General features: G+C 43.6%; 1 protein-coding gene across 1 annotated transcript in view; it reads right to left on the bottom strand.

The window, feature by feature from the left end:
* MTHFD1 (methylenetetrahydrofolate dehydrogenase, cyclohydrolase and formyltetrahydrofolate synthetase 1) overlaps positions 1–16,641 on the bottom strand; it is a 40,199-nt gene extending 23,558 nt beyond the window's left edge. The window contains exons 1-8 of the mRNA XM_084520446.1: positions 16,369–16,641; positions 9,521–9,605; positions 7,181–7,240; positions 6,455–6,508; positions 5,958–6,094; positions 5,740–5,840; positions 5,269–5,405; positions 3,724–3,835 (exon numbers count right to left, since the gene is read on the bottom strand). Of these exons, the coding sequence (XP_084376572.1) occupies positions 3,724–3,835; positions 5,269–5,405; positions 5,740–5,840; positions 5,958–6,094; positions 6,455–6,508; positions 7,181–7,240; positions 9,521–9,605; positions 16,369–16,409 (727 nt within the window). The 5' untranslated portion in view covers positions 16,410–16,641. The remainder of the gene's footprint in view (positions 1–3,723; positions 3,836–5,268; positions 5,406–5,739; positions 5,841–5,957; positions 6,095–6,454; positions 6,509–7,180; positions 7,241–9,520; positions 9,606–16,368) is intronic.
* Positions 16,642–16,857: the final 216 nt, after the last annotated feature.

Genomic DNA, 16,857 nt, shown 5'->3' on the forward strand with positions numbered 1-16,857 from the left:
CTAGGAAGCTGCAAAATAAAGCTAAAGCAACACCACAAGATGAATCATACTTCACACGCAGCGTCAGGGCTGATACACTACATCTTCTCCTTAAGTGCCGTCTATCCTCAGCCAAACAAATCAGTCACCCTTTCCCTGAAGACAAGTATTTTCTCAAGGACATGTGCCCCACAGGGCAGTCTGAAGACTCCAAAACAAATGCTGCTTTTGGCAGCAGAGGAAACAAAGCATACACCTGGTCTTACATCTGTGCAAGTATAACACACAAATGGAACATACAAAATAGATGTCACCCAAACCATCCTATCACAGATCCTGCTGTATTGCTCTAAAGGCATAGTACAGCTTCCAATTTGAAGGAGATAAGAAACAATGATCTAGAAGATGGAAAAGAAGAAACATGGCTGTCTTGTTCCAAAACTCCAGATTTACAGTTGCTTCATTCCATTTTGGAAGAAATCTAGGCCTTTCTATTGATAAAATTCATCTACCTTTGCAGAATCTGAAAACAGAAAATGCTGAGCTTTTCAATTACCTATTGCCATTTAATGATGTACTGGTAAATACTGCACTTCACAGATACCAGACTTGTCAAAACAAACCTCACAGGTGGCTTAACAGAGTTCCAGCAAAATAACCTCCTTTCTGGCAAAAAAAAACCTTGCAATCTCCTGCTGTACTACATGACCTTTAAGATCACCGGTAAGGACAGAACAGGCAAAATGCATTAGCAAACTGGCAGAGCCATGTAAGGAACTCATCAATTACTGACATAGCTTATAACAAAAGCAAATTTAAGTTTATCCTGGAATCGCAGATCCTCATTTCAGGTATAAGGTCCTAGGCAACTTTAAGCAGTGTGAAAAAACGTATGGTAGATTTTAATATTGTTATGCTAAAACATTATCTTGTATACAGTAAGTATATGTTTGTACAGAACATAATCAATAACTTTAACATACATTTGGTGAGGGGGAGGAGTGTAAAAGAAACCAAACTCACGAACAGCTGATAACGGTAAAACTAGAGGGAAGAAAAGCAGCTCCTGCCAACACTAATGTTTAGCTGCACTGGTACTGACAATTAGCAGTTTAGATGTTTTTCTGCTGCATTTATGTTTCAAACAACACTTCTTTTTCCTAAAATTCAAAGCTCAACTATCACAGCTGTTAACATTGTTTCTACAGCAACTGTCAGCTTTGCTGCCCAAGCTGCAGACCAATCTGGCCTTCCAGCCCAGACAGTAGTTTTAATTAAGTTTGCAAAAGGCAAATAGTATAATTATATTTTCTTCCAAGGATTCCAAGCAGCCTTACCAACCACCCCAGCCAGGAAGACTCCAGGCCTCAAAATGAAGAAAACAAGTGATGAAACATGTGACTCCAAACACAAGCAGCCTGATCTGTTACACAGACACAGCCATGAGCACAAGCCAAAAAACCCCCAGTCCTTGCCCCTGCATCCACACCTCATGCCAAGTGCTGCTGAGCACAACTTAGAGGCTACTCAATTATCTTTAAAATATCCTTTTGAAGGCAAGCTCATACACAGCACTTTCTGCTTCTCCCCATTAATTTTACCTTCTTAATATTCATCATTCTGCTTTTAAAAAATAGCTACAGAAAACATCAGTGACACTATAACCATTCCCAGTGCCTGTGTCTTTGGTACAGTAGGTCTTCTAGCCAGCTGGAACATATGAGAAACAACATTCAAGGACTTGGAGATTCAAGAAATGAAGGAAATGCATACACATATGTAATGAACAGATACGATGATGCAGCAGTAGGGAGAGAAATACAAATATAATGTAGTCTGTAAAGGGAATAAGACACTTGTCTGCTCTAGTAAAGGTTTCAGGCAATCCTTTCTTCCTCTTTCTCTACCCAGAGACTCAGAAGAAATTCTGTTCAACTGTAGCACAAATGCAAAAACAGATGTGCCCAAATTATCCAAAGTGGGAGCCTTGGGAGCACACAGGCCAGCCTCTATTTAAAAGCACAACAGCTAAATTTTCATGATGCTACATGGCTATAACATTTCTAGATCCAACTTTGAAAGTGTGCATGAAGCTACTTGTACTGACATGTCAAATCATATTGGGATTTGCCCCTACAGATGCAAAATATAGGCATATCCAGAGATTTCCTTTTCCTTCATCTGCAATCATATCCACACCTAGCAGGCACCTAGCTGTGTGCACTTAGAGGTCCAGGAAGATGTATGATAACTGTGGCAGAGTGCTCAAAGCACCATCACAGCTAGCACTAATACTCTATCTGGACAGCAATGTAGCTGGAGAAGCTGGCAACCCAGCTTCTCTTCTTTCTATAGCATTGCAATTCCCAAAATACTGCCACTGGTTTTCCAAAAGATTCATCTGAAAATGTTTTCACAGCCTATCAGAAAGGAAGGAGGAGAGAGAAAAAAAAAATCTCAGCAGCTTTAGAAAGCCACAGAGAAGTCTGTGGTACACATCATTTTGAAATGTGACAATTTCCGTGGTACTCTATCAAGCCCTGTCCGCGGAGCCTTACACAATGCCTTAAGTAAACTGGCATAAAACTCTGAGTAGGCTGGCTGCACAAGAAACTCAGACCTCAGTGCACTGCCCAAGGCAGATGATTTGCAAAGAAACTGGGATGTGTCCACAGAGCCACAGTTCACATCAGGCCTGAGGAAAAAAAAAAAAAAAGGCCATAGTATTGTATGTCACAAAACACACTGGTAGTTTTATTCCTAACATGCTAGTGAGGGATAGTCCACATTGCTCAGCTTTATGCATATCAGCAGTGACCCTGTGTTTTTTTGGCAACTTGCCTAAGTTTGGGTAGCTTGGCACAAATACTTCATCAAACAAACAGCAACAGCACAGAGTTTTTTTTAATTTTAATTAGACTGCGGATTAATGTTTTTAAATGCAACTCAGTGTCATCTTTGAGGAACAAGATTGTTGAGCAGAAATTTCTTTACATTCCTTTAAATAATGGCAACAAAGTGACTGATTAATTATGAAAATTACCGTTTAAAAACCTTGTGGGTGTAGCACAGAGATAGTTGGATGGTGACTAATTTTCCATATCATTGAGTATCTGCAATTTGGATTTTTAAAATGAGGTGAAAACAGAAATTGTCAGACTGCCTGTTCCTCAGCTATTTGAAACCCTACCTCAAAATCCATTACGTTCAAACACTTTGTTCTATGCCAGAGCCACTGTCACCAATACTCTTGCAGAAACTGCTTTGTTTCAAGACAAGAAGCCTAAAAAGTTAGATGTTGTGATTCAACAAATCCACAGCTACTTTAAGAGATTGCTTGCCATTTATGTATTTCAAACAGAACAGCTTAATGAGACTTAACTGCAAACTAATGACAGCAAAGCTCCACGCTCAAGAGTGACAACAGCAGCAGGATTTCACTGTGTAGTTGTGGCAAATTACATGGATATTCTGTTGTAATACTGCATAGGCCTCCTCTTTTCTCTACAGCTAATCACCCTCATTGATGGAAGAAACAAAACTGCCACTGATCTGCTTCAGGGCAGTACTTCAAAGCAATCCTTGTTTTGTTCTGGCATCTTGAAGGGTTGCCATCATTACCTAAGATAGACTTCAAAGAGAAAGAAGCCCATATGGACTAGAAACACCAAGGAAACTGTATCCATGTACTTACATAGCAACATATACAAATAAATCCCCAGTCTTTATACATTACCCACGCACCTGGCACATGGTTAATTCCACAGTCTATTACGATCGCACCAGGTTTGATCCATTCACCTTTTACCATTTCAGCTTTACCAGCTGCAACCACCAGGATATCAGCTTTACCAACCTATAAAAAAAAAAATCCAAACAAACAATTTCATGTCACACCAGCAGTAGAAAAAGGCAGAGCTGCTTCAACAGCAACTTAAATCAGCTCCAATTGCAGCGAAACTGTGTGCTCACCCATTGCCACTGGAGGAATGTGAGGGCATCATTAGTGATGACAGGTAGCTAACAGTTCCTTGGCAAGGACAAATTCCCACGGCCAGAAATTACAGCCTATTTTCACACTCCTACCCTGAACTGTTGCTAGTCAACACTTCACAACCTCCACTGAACTCTTTCATGATTCCCAAGTGGATCACATACACTACTTTTAGATGAAAAACCTCCTGCATACTCTTATCTCCCTCCCTGCAAACTTCCCTGCATATTGAGCTGCTCTTCTCAGTACTAGAAATATACCCAACACCCATCAGACAGCTGCCAAGAACAACCCCTACGCAGAATGGTAAGCTACAATTCATTTGTGGCAGCACTGTCTTGTGGTTTTTATGTCCAGGCCTGTGTAACAAGCCACTCGGGGGAAAGCTGATTATAATTCAGCACTAGTATTTTTTCAAGCAGTACTCAACAAGTTTGATAGATCCGGTCACAAGTCTGCTACTAGAAACTCGGACTGAAGTTCTTGTCACGTCTCGCGCTGCTTCATTCATGTCAGCTCAGGAAGCTGCTATCCCTTGGAATTTTTTCTTTTCATCTTAAAGGGTGATAAGCTATTTTAAAGATTTCATTAAGAATTAGCACTTCAGTTCTTAATCAAACTAATGACAGTCATATTGAACAGCAACTTCATGAAGCATTGCAGTGTTTCTGATCTTGCATTTGAGTTACACTCAAATACACCTACCCCCTTTCCAGCTTTGATACTTGCCTACAGAGCCTGGCAGTGTTGATTGCTCAACAAAATTCAAGTAGGTGGCAGCACAGCAACACACTATTCCTGTCACTCTCACTGCTAAAGAAAAAAATGGTACCAACTCCCAGTCATAGAAAATAGACTGGAACAAAGACCTGGAGAAAAGCAAAAAAAAAAAAAAAAAAAAAAAAAAAAAAAGAATGGTCTAGCATTTCCCAGCCACTAAAATAAAAGACCACTGGACCTTTTTGAGATAAAAACAAGAACTTACGTTGTCTTGCAGGCCACTACTTGGAGAACAGGAAGGGAATATGAAACTCTCAGTACTTGCCCAAACAAAACAAAATTAATAATTTCATTGTTTTAATCATAACCCTCTTATTAAGGACCCTATTACAGAAGAATTCATGCAACTTGCAGAAGAATTCATACAACTACCCAATGAACAGGACTGAGAAACTATTTCAGATGGAACAACAACCCAGACCCATTGCCTTATACAACATCAGGCAGAAATGTGCAGCTGATAGCACTGACTTGCAGCATATAACTACAGCCTCATGCATCCATCCTTTCCTTACCTCCTCAGCCAGTGTTGAGGTCTTTGAATGGCAAGTGGTTACTGTTGCATGATTCCAGAGCAGCAGGTCATGCATAGGAGCACCAACAATCTTACTGCGACCAATCACTACAGCTCTTTTCCCTGCAACCTGGATGCCTGCACCACAGGAATTTAGAAGAAAATCAAATCAGGTCATTGCGCATCCAAACACAAACTAACTCAAACGGCTCTGGAGTCTTTTGATCAGTTTAAGTCTTGACACTACTTCAGGATACTATTTTTCTTCTGGGTCATGTATGATAGGGAATTGGAGAGTTAGAAGGGAGGGAGGAAAGATGAATCACTTTAAAACTAGCTTTTCTTCGATCTGAGGAGGCAAAGATGAAACATGGCAACACAACAGAAGTTTCAGTGTGAGACAGCCTCACAGCATGCAGTTTCTCCTCTCATTGAAGACTAGTGCACTAATGAATAATGGAAACCCCCTTACCTGTCTGACTGATGAGTTCCATGCATCCCTTTGGTGTACAAGGAATAAAGCAGTCTCCAAGGTCTCCTCTGGAGAGTTTCCCAGCATTGATGCTACTCAAACTGTATATTGAAAGAATAAAGGGCAAGTAAGATTCTCAGACTCATAATCACCAGTCAAAAGAAAGAGGTTTCATTCTGGAGTAGCTGTCATGTTCTCCAGGGGTGATGTCAGCTTACCCATCTACATCCTTCTCAGGTGAAACAGCATTGGTTATTTTTTCTGTATTGATGGGTTTATCAGAGTCAAGTGGCAGCTGCACTATAAAGCCATGAATTGCAGGGTCTCCATTCAAAGAAGCAATGCATTTGAGGACCTACAACAAGTAAAGACCAAAAACCTAATGGCTGAAACTGAAGCAAGCCTCATGTAAGGAAAAATCACAACCCTACCTATATTAAAAGACACAAACAACATATGTCGTTTTTCCATACAGGAGTACGAATGACTCACAGTTTTTATTTTGAGAAACACCTGCTAAATTTCCAAATTGTATGCAATATTGTTTTAGTTTTATTATTAAAATTAAAAAATCTCAGCAGATTCCAGTTTCCAGTTCTTTTTTTCATGAGTTAGTAGCTACAGAAAAGCAGTCTTTTTACAAACCATGATAGCAAAGATAATTTCATCCCTTTAGCTCAATTTCAAAATTATATGATTTTTCTATATTACTTACCTCAGCTTCTGTTGCTGTGTTTGGCAGTTTTATGTGATTGGCACTGATCCCAATCTGCAAATGAGAATACCCAGAAATTATCTGATTTCTGAAATGACACTGGAGATCGATCTGGCTGTTCTATCAATCCAGCTCGCCCTCATCTACATTCTGTCACACTTTCCAGGTTTATCTCCTTTTATTTAGAAATATCATCAATGAAAGAGAAGATGAAAGATTAGTGCTTTGCCCATTTATGGACTGATCCATATTTCAGCTGTCCTGTTCACCTTTTGACATGAACAACATCATCTTGGCTTCACAGCACACTGCTGTGAAATGCCAGCAAGGATGCTGTCACCTAGGAGAACAGGGACTCACAACACTCCCAGCCTCTTGGTGCCAGATGTCGATGTGTGCCTGCAGTTGCCTTACGAGACACCGAAAGAAGGTAAGCAGGTGGCCACAGGTCAGTAAAGACAGAACACCAGATACATGCTTACAGCTTATTTCACAAAAGGTAGCACCAACCCACATTATTGCTACAGGGTACTCCACTCGGCTGTCAGATTACACATCTCTATTACTTCTGTGTGACAAGGAATTCAGGCTAGCACTGGTTTCTCCAATACAGGCAAAATTTAGCTCTTTGACTCACATCTGTAATTTCACAGTCAGATTGGATCTATTGTAGGAATTCGATATTGAAAACAAAACAAAAACAAAAAACAACAGTTCAGGCATTACCTCAGCAGCAGCTTTCAGCTTCATATTAATGTAGAGGTTCGAATCATCCCGATTTCCAACCTAAAGTCAAAAAGACAGTTGAGTCACCCTGCAGAGTAGAGACCCAGTAACAGACTGAGAAGGGCTTAACCCTTAGCTTCCTAGAGCTATACCAAGGAGAGAGAGCTATTTTTGAATAACTGCAAAGCACCCTGATACAGGCTGTAGGCAGCTGGAGCTAACCAAGTGTTCTTTCAAGTAAGAGGCAGCTAAAGAGAGGTTGTCTGATCTTCTGTGTAAATACCATTTACATCTCTTGGAAAACCCTTAGAAATACAGTGCTCTCTAAAGCAGAAAATATTGCCTGCCATCTCATCTGAGAAAGTTAATTAACGTGATCAGCAGGTGCTGATAACATCCAATTATCTGACTGAGGCTTTCAAAAAAGTTGGGCCTCTTTGATACCCAGGAATCCTAATTTTATTCACATGTGTGCCTTCACAAAAAGATTTCTTCCACTGCTGTTTTGTACCTTGAGAATTCTCCTGTCAAACAAAACAAAAAACAAACAAACAAACAAAAAAAAAACCAACAAAACAAGAACAAAGCGATGCACATGTAAAAAGCAGCAAGTAGAACAAATGCCCATAGTTTTTGGCAGTACTGGGTGACTACAGCGCCACTGCTTGCATCATCCAGTATGTTTTGCTAAAGATCCTTGCAACCATAAGAAAACAAGGGGCAAATAGGAAAAAAAAAAACAAAAAACTGATAAGCGAACTCTTGAAACCCAATTCTCACTGAAACTTGGGAGCTATTGCTGGTTTTCACACTGATCACAAGATGAAGGGGTGACTGTATCGCCCAGTCACCCAGCGTGCACTGTTTTTTCTTCCCTGGGCTTATCCAAAGTGGCTGTCTCCCCTGCAGAGTCTGCTGAATTTAGGGAAAGTTATGCCTCACACAGGCAGAAGGGAAGGAAGGGAGATGTTAGCAAGGAGTCCACATACAGTGTGCAGAAGATGACATTCTTGACCATGGGACAAATATAAAAGTTTAACCGGCTTACTCTTCTGGCTCAAAGGTCACCAGATGCCTCTCAAGAAAAGTGTGCATACTGTACCTGGCGTGGTTTATCAGAAACAGCTAATTGTCCTGACAGTTGAGAATATCTGTATTTGGAGATGAACTCCTCCAACCCCAGCCTGTTTGGTAACTTACAGAAGTCTCAGAGAGCCAAGGAGCAAACAAGCTGTAAAGGATTTACAACTGAGACAATTCAGGACTGATGAAAACACAGGCCAACCAAGGAAAAACTCCATTAACACTACAGGGCAGCAATTTCTGAAGTTAGGTTACAAGGTCAGCATTTCAGAAGCTTCCATCAAATCATCTCTCACTAAATTTTAAATAATGAACCTTCCCTCTTCCTTCTAAACACCTGAAGAAAAGACTTCTGTAAAGCTGATTTTCTTAAAGCTAATGGAAAACAAAACCAGAAAGAAAAAACATGAACAAATTTGTTCCTGCCATTAAAGATGAGCATTTTATTTGTGTACTAAAGTTGTTTTAGCACTGGAAACTAGACAAAGCTCTTTAGGCTCCTAAAATACTAAACACGGAGAGAAGCCCCTTCTCTAAATCAACGTTTTTCATCCATCATTTCTTTGTAGCCACAGAGTTCTATCCTGTTTCATGACAACTGCTACTGCTCATCACTTTCATTTCTTACAGCTGCCAGGAAAAAAAAACACTTAATTCCACCAAACACTGGTCCCAAACCTGCACTGATGAGTGCTTTGTTCATCCACAAGCATTTCTATGTAAACCCTAGCATCTACTCAAACTGCTGAATTCACAAATGTGTCAGAAATGGGATTTTGTTCCATCCTCTGCACTCGAGGTCTTCTACGGCAGGAATTTTGTTTTGTTTCCTTCTGTCCCCATGTTCTCACATAACAGCAGACCAAATCTTTTAATACAGCCCCCGTCTCGAAGATTTCTGGTACAAGCACATCTCTGAGAGCTAACACACTTTGGGGCTCTGACAAATCTAAAGACTTGGAAAGTCTACTAGCATTGCTTCCTCTAAATAGGCAAGAAGCCTATTTCATAAATAAAACACACAGAATGGCTAGGGTCTAAAATAGGAAACAAAAACAAAGCCACTTTTTCTGGGCCCCGGTAACTGGGGAAATGACACCACAGAACAGTATTAACATCCCATATGGAGCTCTGCACTTCTGTTCCTTACAAAATGTTTCCATTTTGCAAAGCAGTTTTGGTGATGCTCATCAGCTGTCCACTCCTCACTGCAGAGCACCACAGATTTTCTGTGGCTGTCATTAAAAAAAACAATACCTGCAAAATTGCAAGTCCTGGTGTGAAGCCTGGAAATTTTTCTTTCATCTCAGCAACTTGCTTCTTTAATCTCTCTCTCACTTGTCTGAGGAGGGAAGGAAAAAAAAAAACACAAGGTAGAAGTTAACCATAGGTCTGAATTCTCATACAACAGTAAGACAAGGGGCTGAAATGCAAGACGAGGGGATGGACAGACTGGCAAACACACATTTAGGCCTTGAGTAGACCAGTCCCAGCCATCTCCAAATAAGACGGATGTCCATAAATCACAAAGACATTTTGGAAGTTTCATGCAACCTCCCCCTGCACTCCCTTCTCCCCCCAGTCTTTGAAGTCCACCCTGTGCTTTTTACCACCCTCTCCACACAGCAGTCTCATAGGACACAAGGGAAAATGTAGTACAACCCATGGCATGGATATTCCTAGGATTTTCAGCTCCCTACTCAAAAGCAAATCCCCTTTCCATACGTGTTATACCAAGTCTGCCTATCTTGTACAGGCATCAGTCAACTCTGTCACACATGGTGTCTCGGCAAAGGATGACAGATCTACAGAGGTAAGACTGCAGAAGAGCCAAGCAGGGTATCCCTGAAGCTACACCTCTGCTAGAGTTGGTCAATACTATTTGTTTCTCCTTCCTGTCTGCTTGGCTTAAGGCAGGGCTGGATATACTATGGTCCTACACACACACTCCTGCTTCTCCTCTGCTTGCCAACAAGCATGTGGGAAAATGCCCCCAGGCTGGGGCTTCCAAACAAGCCAAACATTTCGCCACGTGAGCAAGAGAATGGGAGAGAAAGAGAAATGAAGCAGTGAAGAAAACTCAGTCCTGGAACACAGCTCAGGTTAACTCCAGCAAAGCAAAGTTTAAGGATGTAATTATTAAAACACAACTTCGAGATGGGAGCATGAGAGGATTAGTTTATCTAGCTCCAATGTCAACTCATACCCAGATCACTATGCAATGTTTTAGAGGTACCAGGTACTCACTATCAATAAATCAGCTCCAGCAGCTCAAAAGCCATTGTCATCACCCTCCCCTGCCTTGCACTCCTCTCTAACATCTCAGTCACTGTTTGGTTCCATGTGTGTGATCCTTCATCAGGTAAGGTGGCGTGGAAGAGGTGTTGGTGCTGGATTGTTAAAAATGCCAACAGCAAAACCCTGGGACAGAGTAAGTAGCTGATGCCTGGGAGGCTGCAGTTCCTGCCATATAGCCTCCGAAACTGCAGGATGACAGATAGAAAACGAAACCAACTCCATCCTGCAACCGAGCTCCAAATTAGAAACACCAGAGACAAGAAGAAAGGGAAACAGGAGCAGCACCTTGCTGTGCTGGAGCCCATCAGCACCGTTCCCAGGGGACAGCTGCAGCTGGCACAGCCAGAAGCAGCCCCGAGGCCAAGTCCCATCCTGGGGAATCACCCAACCTCCTGCTGGTCCCAAATCAAGCTCCTCTCCTGCTGCAGCACAAATCCCATGTCAGAGCTCTGCTGCAACCAACAAGCAGGTTCAGAGTATGTATAAGTGTTTGCACCTGGCCAACCTGTTTGAAGGCTTTTAACAAGCTCTGGAAAATGAGGCTGTTTTCAATCTTCCCTCAGAAATAGTGGTTCCTGTCTTTTCTTTAGCTATCACCTCTGTAAAAGACTTGACACTACGGCAGCCTTGCTGTGACACTGTTTTCTGAACTGATCAGACTTGTCCCAGCAATTCTTCATGCTGAAGCAACAAAAATCCATCTGCTGGGTGGCAGCACCTCACTTCAGCTGTAAGCCCCCTAGGGAAGGCACTAACCCTACACCTGCTGACACAACAGGGTCTGAATTAATTTAGAACCCTTAACAGCAGTGCGGGGATTGCAAGGAGTGTCTGAAACTAAGTGGGTGCTGCGGGCCATCTCTTTGAGGGAGCTATTTCTGAGAAGAGCCTCTGCTGCAACCTACATGTATAATGAAGACACAGCACTGGTTTGTGGCCTGCAAACAAAATGAAACGCAAACAAACACGAAATGGGTCACAATTCATGAGGCAGTAAAGCTCTCACAAGGGACAGTCAGCTGGAGAAGGTCTCAGATCTGGGATTTTATTTGGAATCCAGTCTTCCAGTGCAAGAGGAACAGTCCTACTTGAGGGTCTGGTTTCCCTCTATCTGTGAAGTAGGGCTGAGGCATGCTTTTACACCTAGCAGCCACGACTGCTCAGATGTTGTATTGCTGTAATTTTCTGTAATTAGGCACTAGCTCACTTCCCCGTCAGCTACAGAAGAGAAGTAACATGCACAAACACAAAGCGCTGCTGCCAGACTCGATTTGCTTTAGGAGCCTGGATTCAAGGAATCACTTGTTAGACAGCCACCTAGCGTTAACTACCAGTGCTCTCCAGTTACTACAAAAGCCACAGGTGCAAAGGTTAGAGAGAAAATTAAGTTTTTAAAAAAAGAGAACAAAAAGCACAGTTTTAATATGTGCATTTACAAAAACGTTACAAAATAATCTTTGAGAGTCTGCAGCCATTGTGTGACAGTTTGCCAAACTCTACTGTGGACTTCGGGCGTTCATGAAGATAAAAAGTTCATACTGATAAATTAACAACATTTTTATTGCTAGTATGGAAACACTTCCAAGTTTTCAGACATAAATTGGCAGCTGTACGTGGCTGTTTCTCCCACCTCCTTCCTGCTGGCACTAGGACCCCCTGAGTGCACCATGTTCTGCCGTGAGCAAACTCACACCGCAAACAAGGGTCCAGGGTCCAGCCAGGTTAAGGACAGCACGTGGCTCTGGGCGTGCAATGACAACGCCAGCCCCAGAGATGAGAGAAGCTGTTAGCCTTTCTGCCTCTAGACTGCAGCAGCAGGCAGAGTTTAAACTTACAAAGTCAATTTCCCAGAGCAGCGAAGGACAAACCACCCCACACAAAGCAGGGGGAGAAGCCCAGCTCCCATGGCAGCACCTCCTCAGGCAGCCCCCAGCTCCACACGTATGGGATCTGTACACACAGTGGATGGGGTGGCTGTGCTGTGAGCACTGAACTGAAGATGACACCAGGCAGTATTTCCATCCCTTCTGTGGATAAGAGGGCCCAGGGTCTACGTGAACACTGCCAAACACACAACTCAGCCAATACCTCCTTCAGAAATGATGATGATGCTCTAGAAGGGGCTGCCCCAAAGAGAAAGGTTTGGCTTTGCTGCCTGGCTCACAGATTCCCCAAAGATTTCAGAAACGTGCGTCTGAACTGCTCTTGCTGTAGCCTTCCAGAAACAGTTGTGTAAGGCTGATGATCTCCCCGGGTCCCACACCGCCTTGGCCCAGGGCTGCTGTCCCTACAGCCATTCCTCCTGACGGCTTGCAGCACTGCCACTACTCACCTTCTTCTGTCCCCATTAAAAAAACAAACTGCAGAAACAACAATCTTCTCCTTCTTTGAACAACTATGGCACCATGCACTAACTAGCTGGTCAGCTGCTTCATCTTCAAACACTGTGACGAGGCTGCAAGTGAGCATGCCACAAAACAACCTACCGGGACCCCAAAGAAGTGAGACAGAAGAGCCTCTCCTGGGGGGACCCACAGGTTGGCTGTCCCAGTGCAGTGGCACCAGATGGGAAATGCCCTGGAGAAGTCTATCTGAACACTGCTGGTAACTCAACAGATGGCTCCATCTGAAGAAACACACTGTTGAGACAACAGGTCTGGAATCAGTTCACACGTCTCCTGCCCTCTTGTCTCCTGCCCCACGCTGCATGATCCTGGCACACAGTTGCCATCTCCTAGGAGAACTGTCTGCTTCTTTCTACCACTTCCACCCTCACAAAGTTTTTTTTTTTTTTTTTTTTTTTTTAAACCACTCTTTGTTTTTTTTTCAGCTCAAATACTTGCACGAGCATTCCTCAGGCCAGACAAATACATGGACATGCTTTTGCTTTTTTACAGGCTTTTTCATCATGTCCAGAAAATTCATGTAAGGAAGGCCATGCTTAGATATGGCCATAAGGCCATCCTCCGATAGGTAAGGACTCAACCCATGTTTGTGGGGCTGCAAGGACTTCAGACAATATTCTAGGCAGTACCTACAATTGCCTTTCTTCTCAAAGAGTGGTGATAGTTTTTTTCCATTTCACAGGCTCTGAAGTGGCAGCCCCTACACGTGTTTCCCTCAGGACTCTTTCCATGCCACCTGGTGCTGATGTGCACAGATCACAGCGCTGGCACCCTGCTGCCTACCAGACAACGTGTTCTCGCCTGCAGCCTCTTCAGAGGAGGGTCCCATTCTTTCACCATCTGTACGGCACCTAACACAAAGGGTTCTTGCTCACGTTTGGGGCTGCTTGGTGGTATGGAGCTGTACTGGACCACACAGTTCACTTTAATTTAGTGCAAGCCTGAAACCTCCTGGGTAGGATCTGATAAATGAGATCTCATGGGTAAGTGATTTTTTTCTCCGGTTTGGATTAGATTTAGCTGTAGTTTCTGAAGGAACTTCAAAAAAACCCTTTTAGACCCTGTGTGAAAAAGCTGAAGTGTTGTCTTATTACTGCACTGTTTACCCCAGTTAAGTTTAGCCTGATCATTGCTATATCCATTCCTTATTATACATAAATACCACACACTTTTATTACTACTTTAGCTCAGAGCACTACCTGGCCTAACCCTAAGGACTGGGAGGGATGTTCAGAGTTCTCCCTGCCATCGCAGCACATCAGCTGCTAATCCAGACTGACAACGCTGGTCTGTTCTTGGTGCTAGTGATCAATTCAAGCCAAGTCAGGGGTTTGCAAGTGTATGGGCCATTTTCTAAACCTAGGTGACTTCAGGTGGCACAACTGAACACACTGCTCACTGCAGCAGAAATAAGCTGTAAGGTTACCACTACAATGGTTTCCTCTGAGTATCTGTTTCAGATACAGAAACAGTATTTTTATTGTAAAGAATATTAATTGAAAAAATGTTGAGAATATTGTCTTTTGATTCCTTCCAACCCTCCACACTCCGCATACTTAAAGCACTGTTTCTCCACCGCTTAATCATTTGTTTACTGTACTGTTACACAGTAACTCATCTTCTGCAACTTACTTGCCCATGGGGCAAATTTAAGTTGTAGCAAAAATCTAAGGCTCACTTGCTGAGAAAACAGCCAGAGAAGTTGAGGAAAGACACCAAGAAATAACCAGTCAGCTCAGGTTCACGCATAACCCATCCAACATTCAATATCCTTCATAGACTGTCCACGAGTAATAGTTTGCTTCTACTGAAAGAAGCTGACTTATTCAGAGAAGTATTAACTTATTAACACCAAAATCTTACACACACAGTGATGCCTGCTGCTCTGCAAGTTCTCTCCCCGACCCTGACAACATGTTTCACTGAAATAAGAATGTCACTATTTACCTGATCTTCTTTCTTTTTAAGTAACTGACATGACTGAAATAGTTATTTTCTTTATCTCTCTCTGGGAAAGGGGTGGTTGGTGGCAGGAGATGAAGTTCACAACACTTTGGAGTTTTCATTTAAAGCACACATGCAAAGCCAGAATTACCTAGCTGGTACACTGCTTGATTGATTGATTCGCCTCATTTGTTAATAACTGACTAACTTACAATCAGTTTTCTTGATTAAAGTGTAAAGTAATAAAAAAAAAAAACTGTACAGGACAGTAACTGAAAAGACTTTGCAGGTGATATAAAGCTAGAAACACTCCCTTTCTACAGCAGACAATTCAGTTGAAAATTCTTATAAAAAGCACACGCTTATCACTTGCTTCTTCTACTGACAGACTCTTGGCTTGGGCTGGGTTCTGGACTAAAAATCCTCTGGATCAGCACTTCTATAGAGGGTCTGGAAGAAAGTGACAGATATCTGCAAGTACCCATTTCCTCACACCTTCTCCACTAGGAAAGAGCAGATATCTGTAAGGCCCATCCCTATAGACCATGCTATAGTTTTGCTATGTTGGACATAATCACATCAGAAAAGAAATCTGAAGTGGATAGATCTGTAGGTACTACCAGCACCACACATTATGCATGGAGAATGCACAGGGTTCAACACTGACAAGTGCATAAGATATAGCGAAGTACACAAGGCTGAGGGACCGAAACGCATAAGTTACCATCCTAATAATTGCCCCCCAAATTACTCATTAAAAATACACCTGCAGACTTTTGTCATGAATATTTAAGATTCAAGAGAAATTAGGCCAACTTTTCAGAAATGCTGCACCGTCAGCTGGATGTTGATGTGCCACATGCAGCAATACCTAAGACGAGTCCCTACAACTTTCCAGAGATTACTTTAGGCCTTGTCAAATTTACACTTTCCATCCTAACTCCCTGTTACAGAGAGGATGTACCTAATGAACCTAACTAACCAAAACCCATTAGCACGGAATACCACAAGTGTTACTCCTTGCTAACCACCGCATTGTCCAAGTGCCTGTGTAGGAACGTGACATGTGGTAACGCGCATCCTGGCGTAGTCCAACACACAGGTTGACTTATTCCGCTGTAAGAAGCTGCTACTCACTGCTACTCTCGATTAGTTTCCACATATGAAGAAGCCAGCTTGAATTAATCCCCGAGTAGTCAAAAAAACTTCGAGGTGCCTTAAAACCACCTCACCCTGCCAGCAAAGACCACCGCAGCCCTATGCACGGGGTCGGACCCCCCAGGCACCCCCCAAACCCCAACCCCACGCAGCCTCACGGCTTTTCTCCCCAGTCACAGCTAGCTTGAGGGTTCAGAAACCCCCACGACCCCAAAACGGGGTCCGCCCGCTCCCTCCTCGCTTCCCTCCCTCCATGAGGAAGCGCCCCCGGGGGGCATGGCGGGCCGGGCGGGTACGTACGCGGAGACCGCCTTGCCGCTGAGGATCTCGGCGGGGGCCATGGCGAGGCCGAGGAAGCACCAAGCAGAGCTCGGAGGGGCTCGGGGATGGTCTGTGGGACGGGCTGTCCCCAGCAAAACCCTACTCCTCGCCCCACGTGGCCCCAAACTTGCGGCCGCCGCCGGCCCCCCAGCGCGCAAGCGCTGCCACCGCCCCGCCACGGAGGAGGAGGAGCGGGGAGCCCGCAGGCTCCTCTGGGTGCCCCGGTTCCCCTGTGATGGCCGGGGGGTGCTGCCCGTGTCGCCTCCTCGGCGCTTCCCGGTACCGCGGGGCCCGGGGCTGCACCGCGAAATGGCCGCCGGAACGCCTCAGGGGCGCCGCTGCCGGTCCCTGCCTCCTCTCGGCGGCGTTTCCCGGCGCGGAGCGGGCCTTTTTTAAAAAGTTTTCAACACGTTTGTCCGACATAAAGTCACCGTCTCGGCTGGCTAGCCGTCATAGGAAGAGGATAAA

The sequence above is a fragment of the Aythya ferina genome (assembly GCF_964211825.1).
Source record: "Aythya ferina genome assembly, chromosome: 5".
NCBI classification, from domain to species: domain Eukaryota; kingdom Metazoa; phylum Chordata; class Aves; order Anseriformes; family Anatidae; genus Aythya; species Aythya ferina.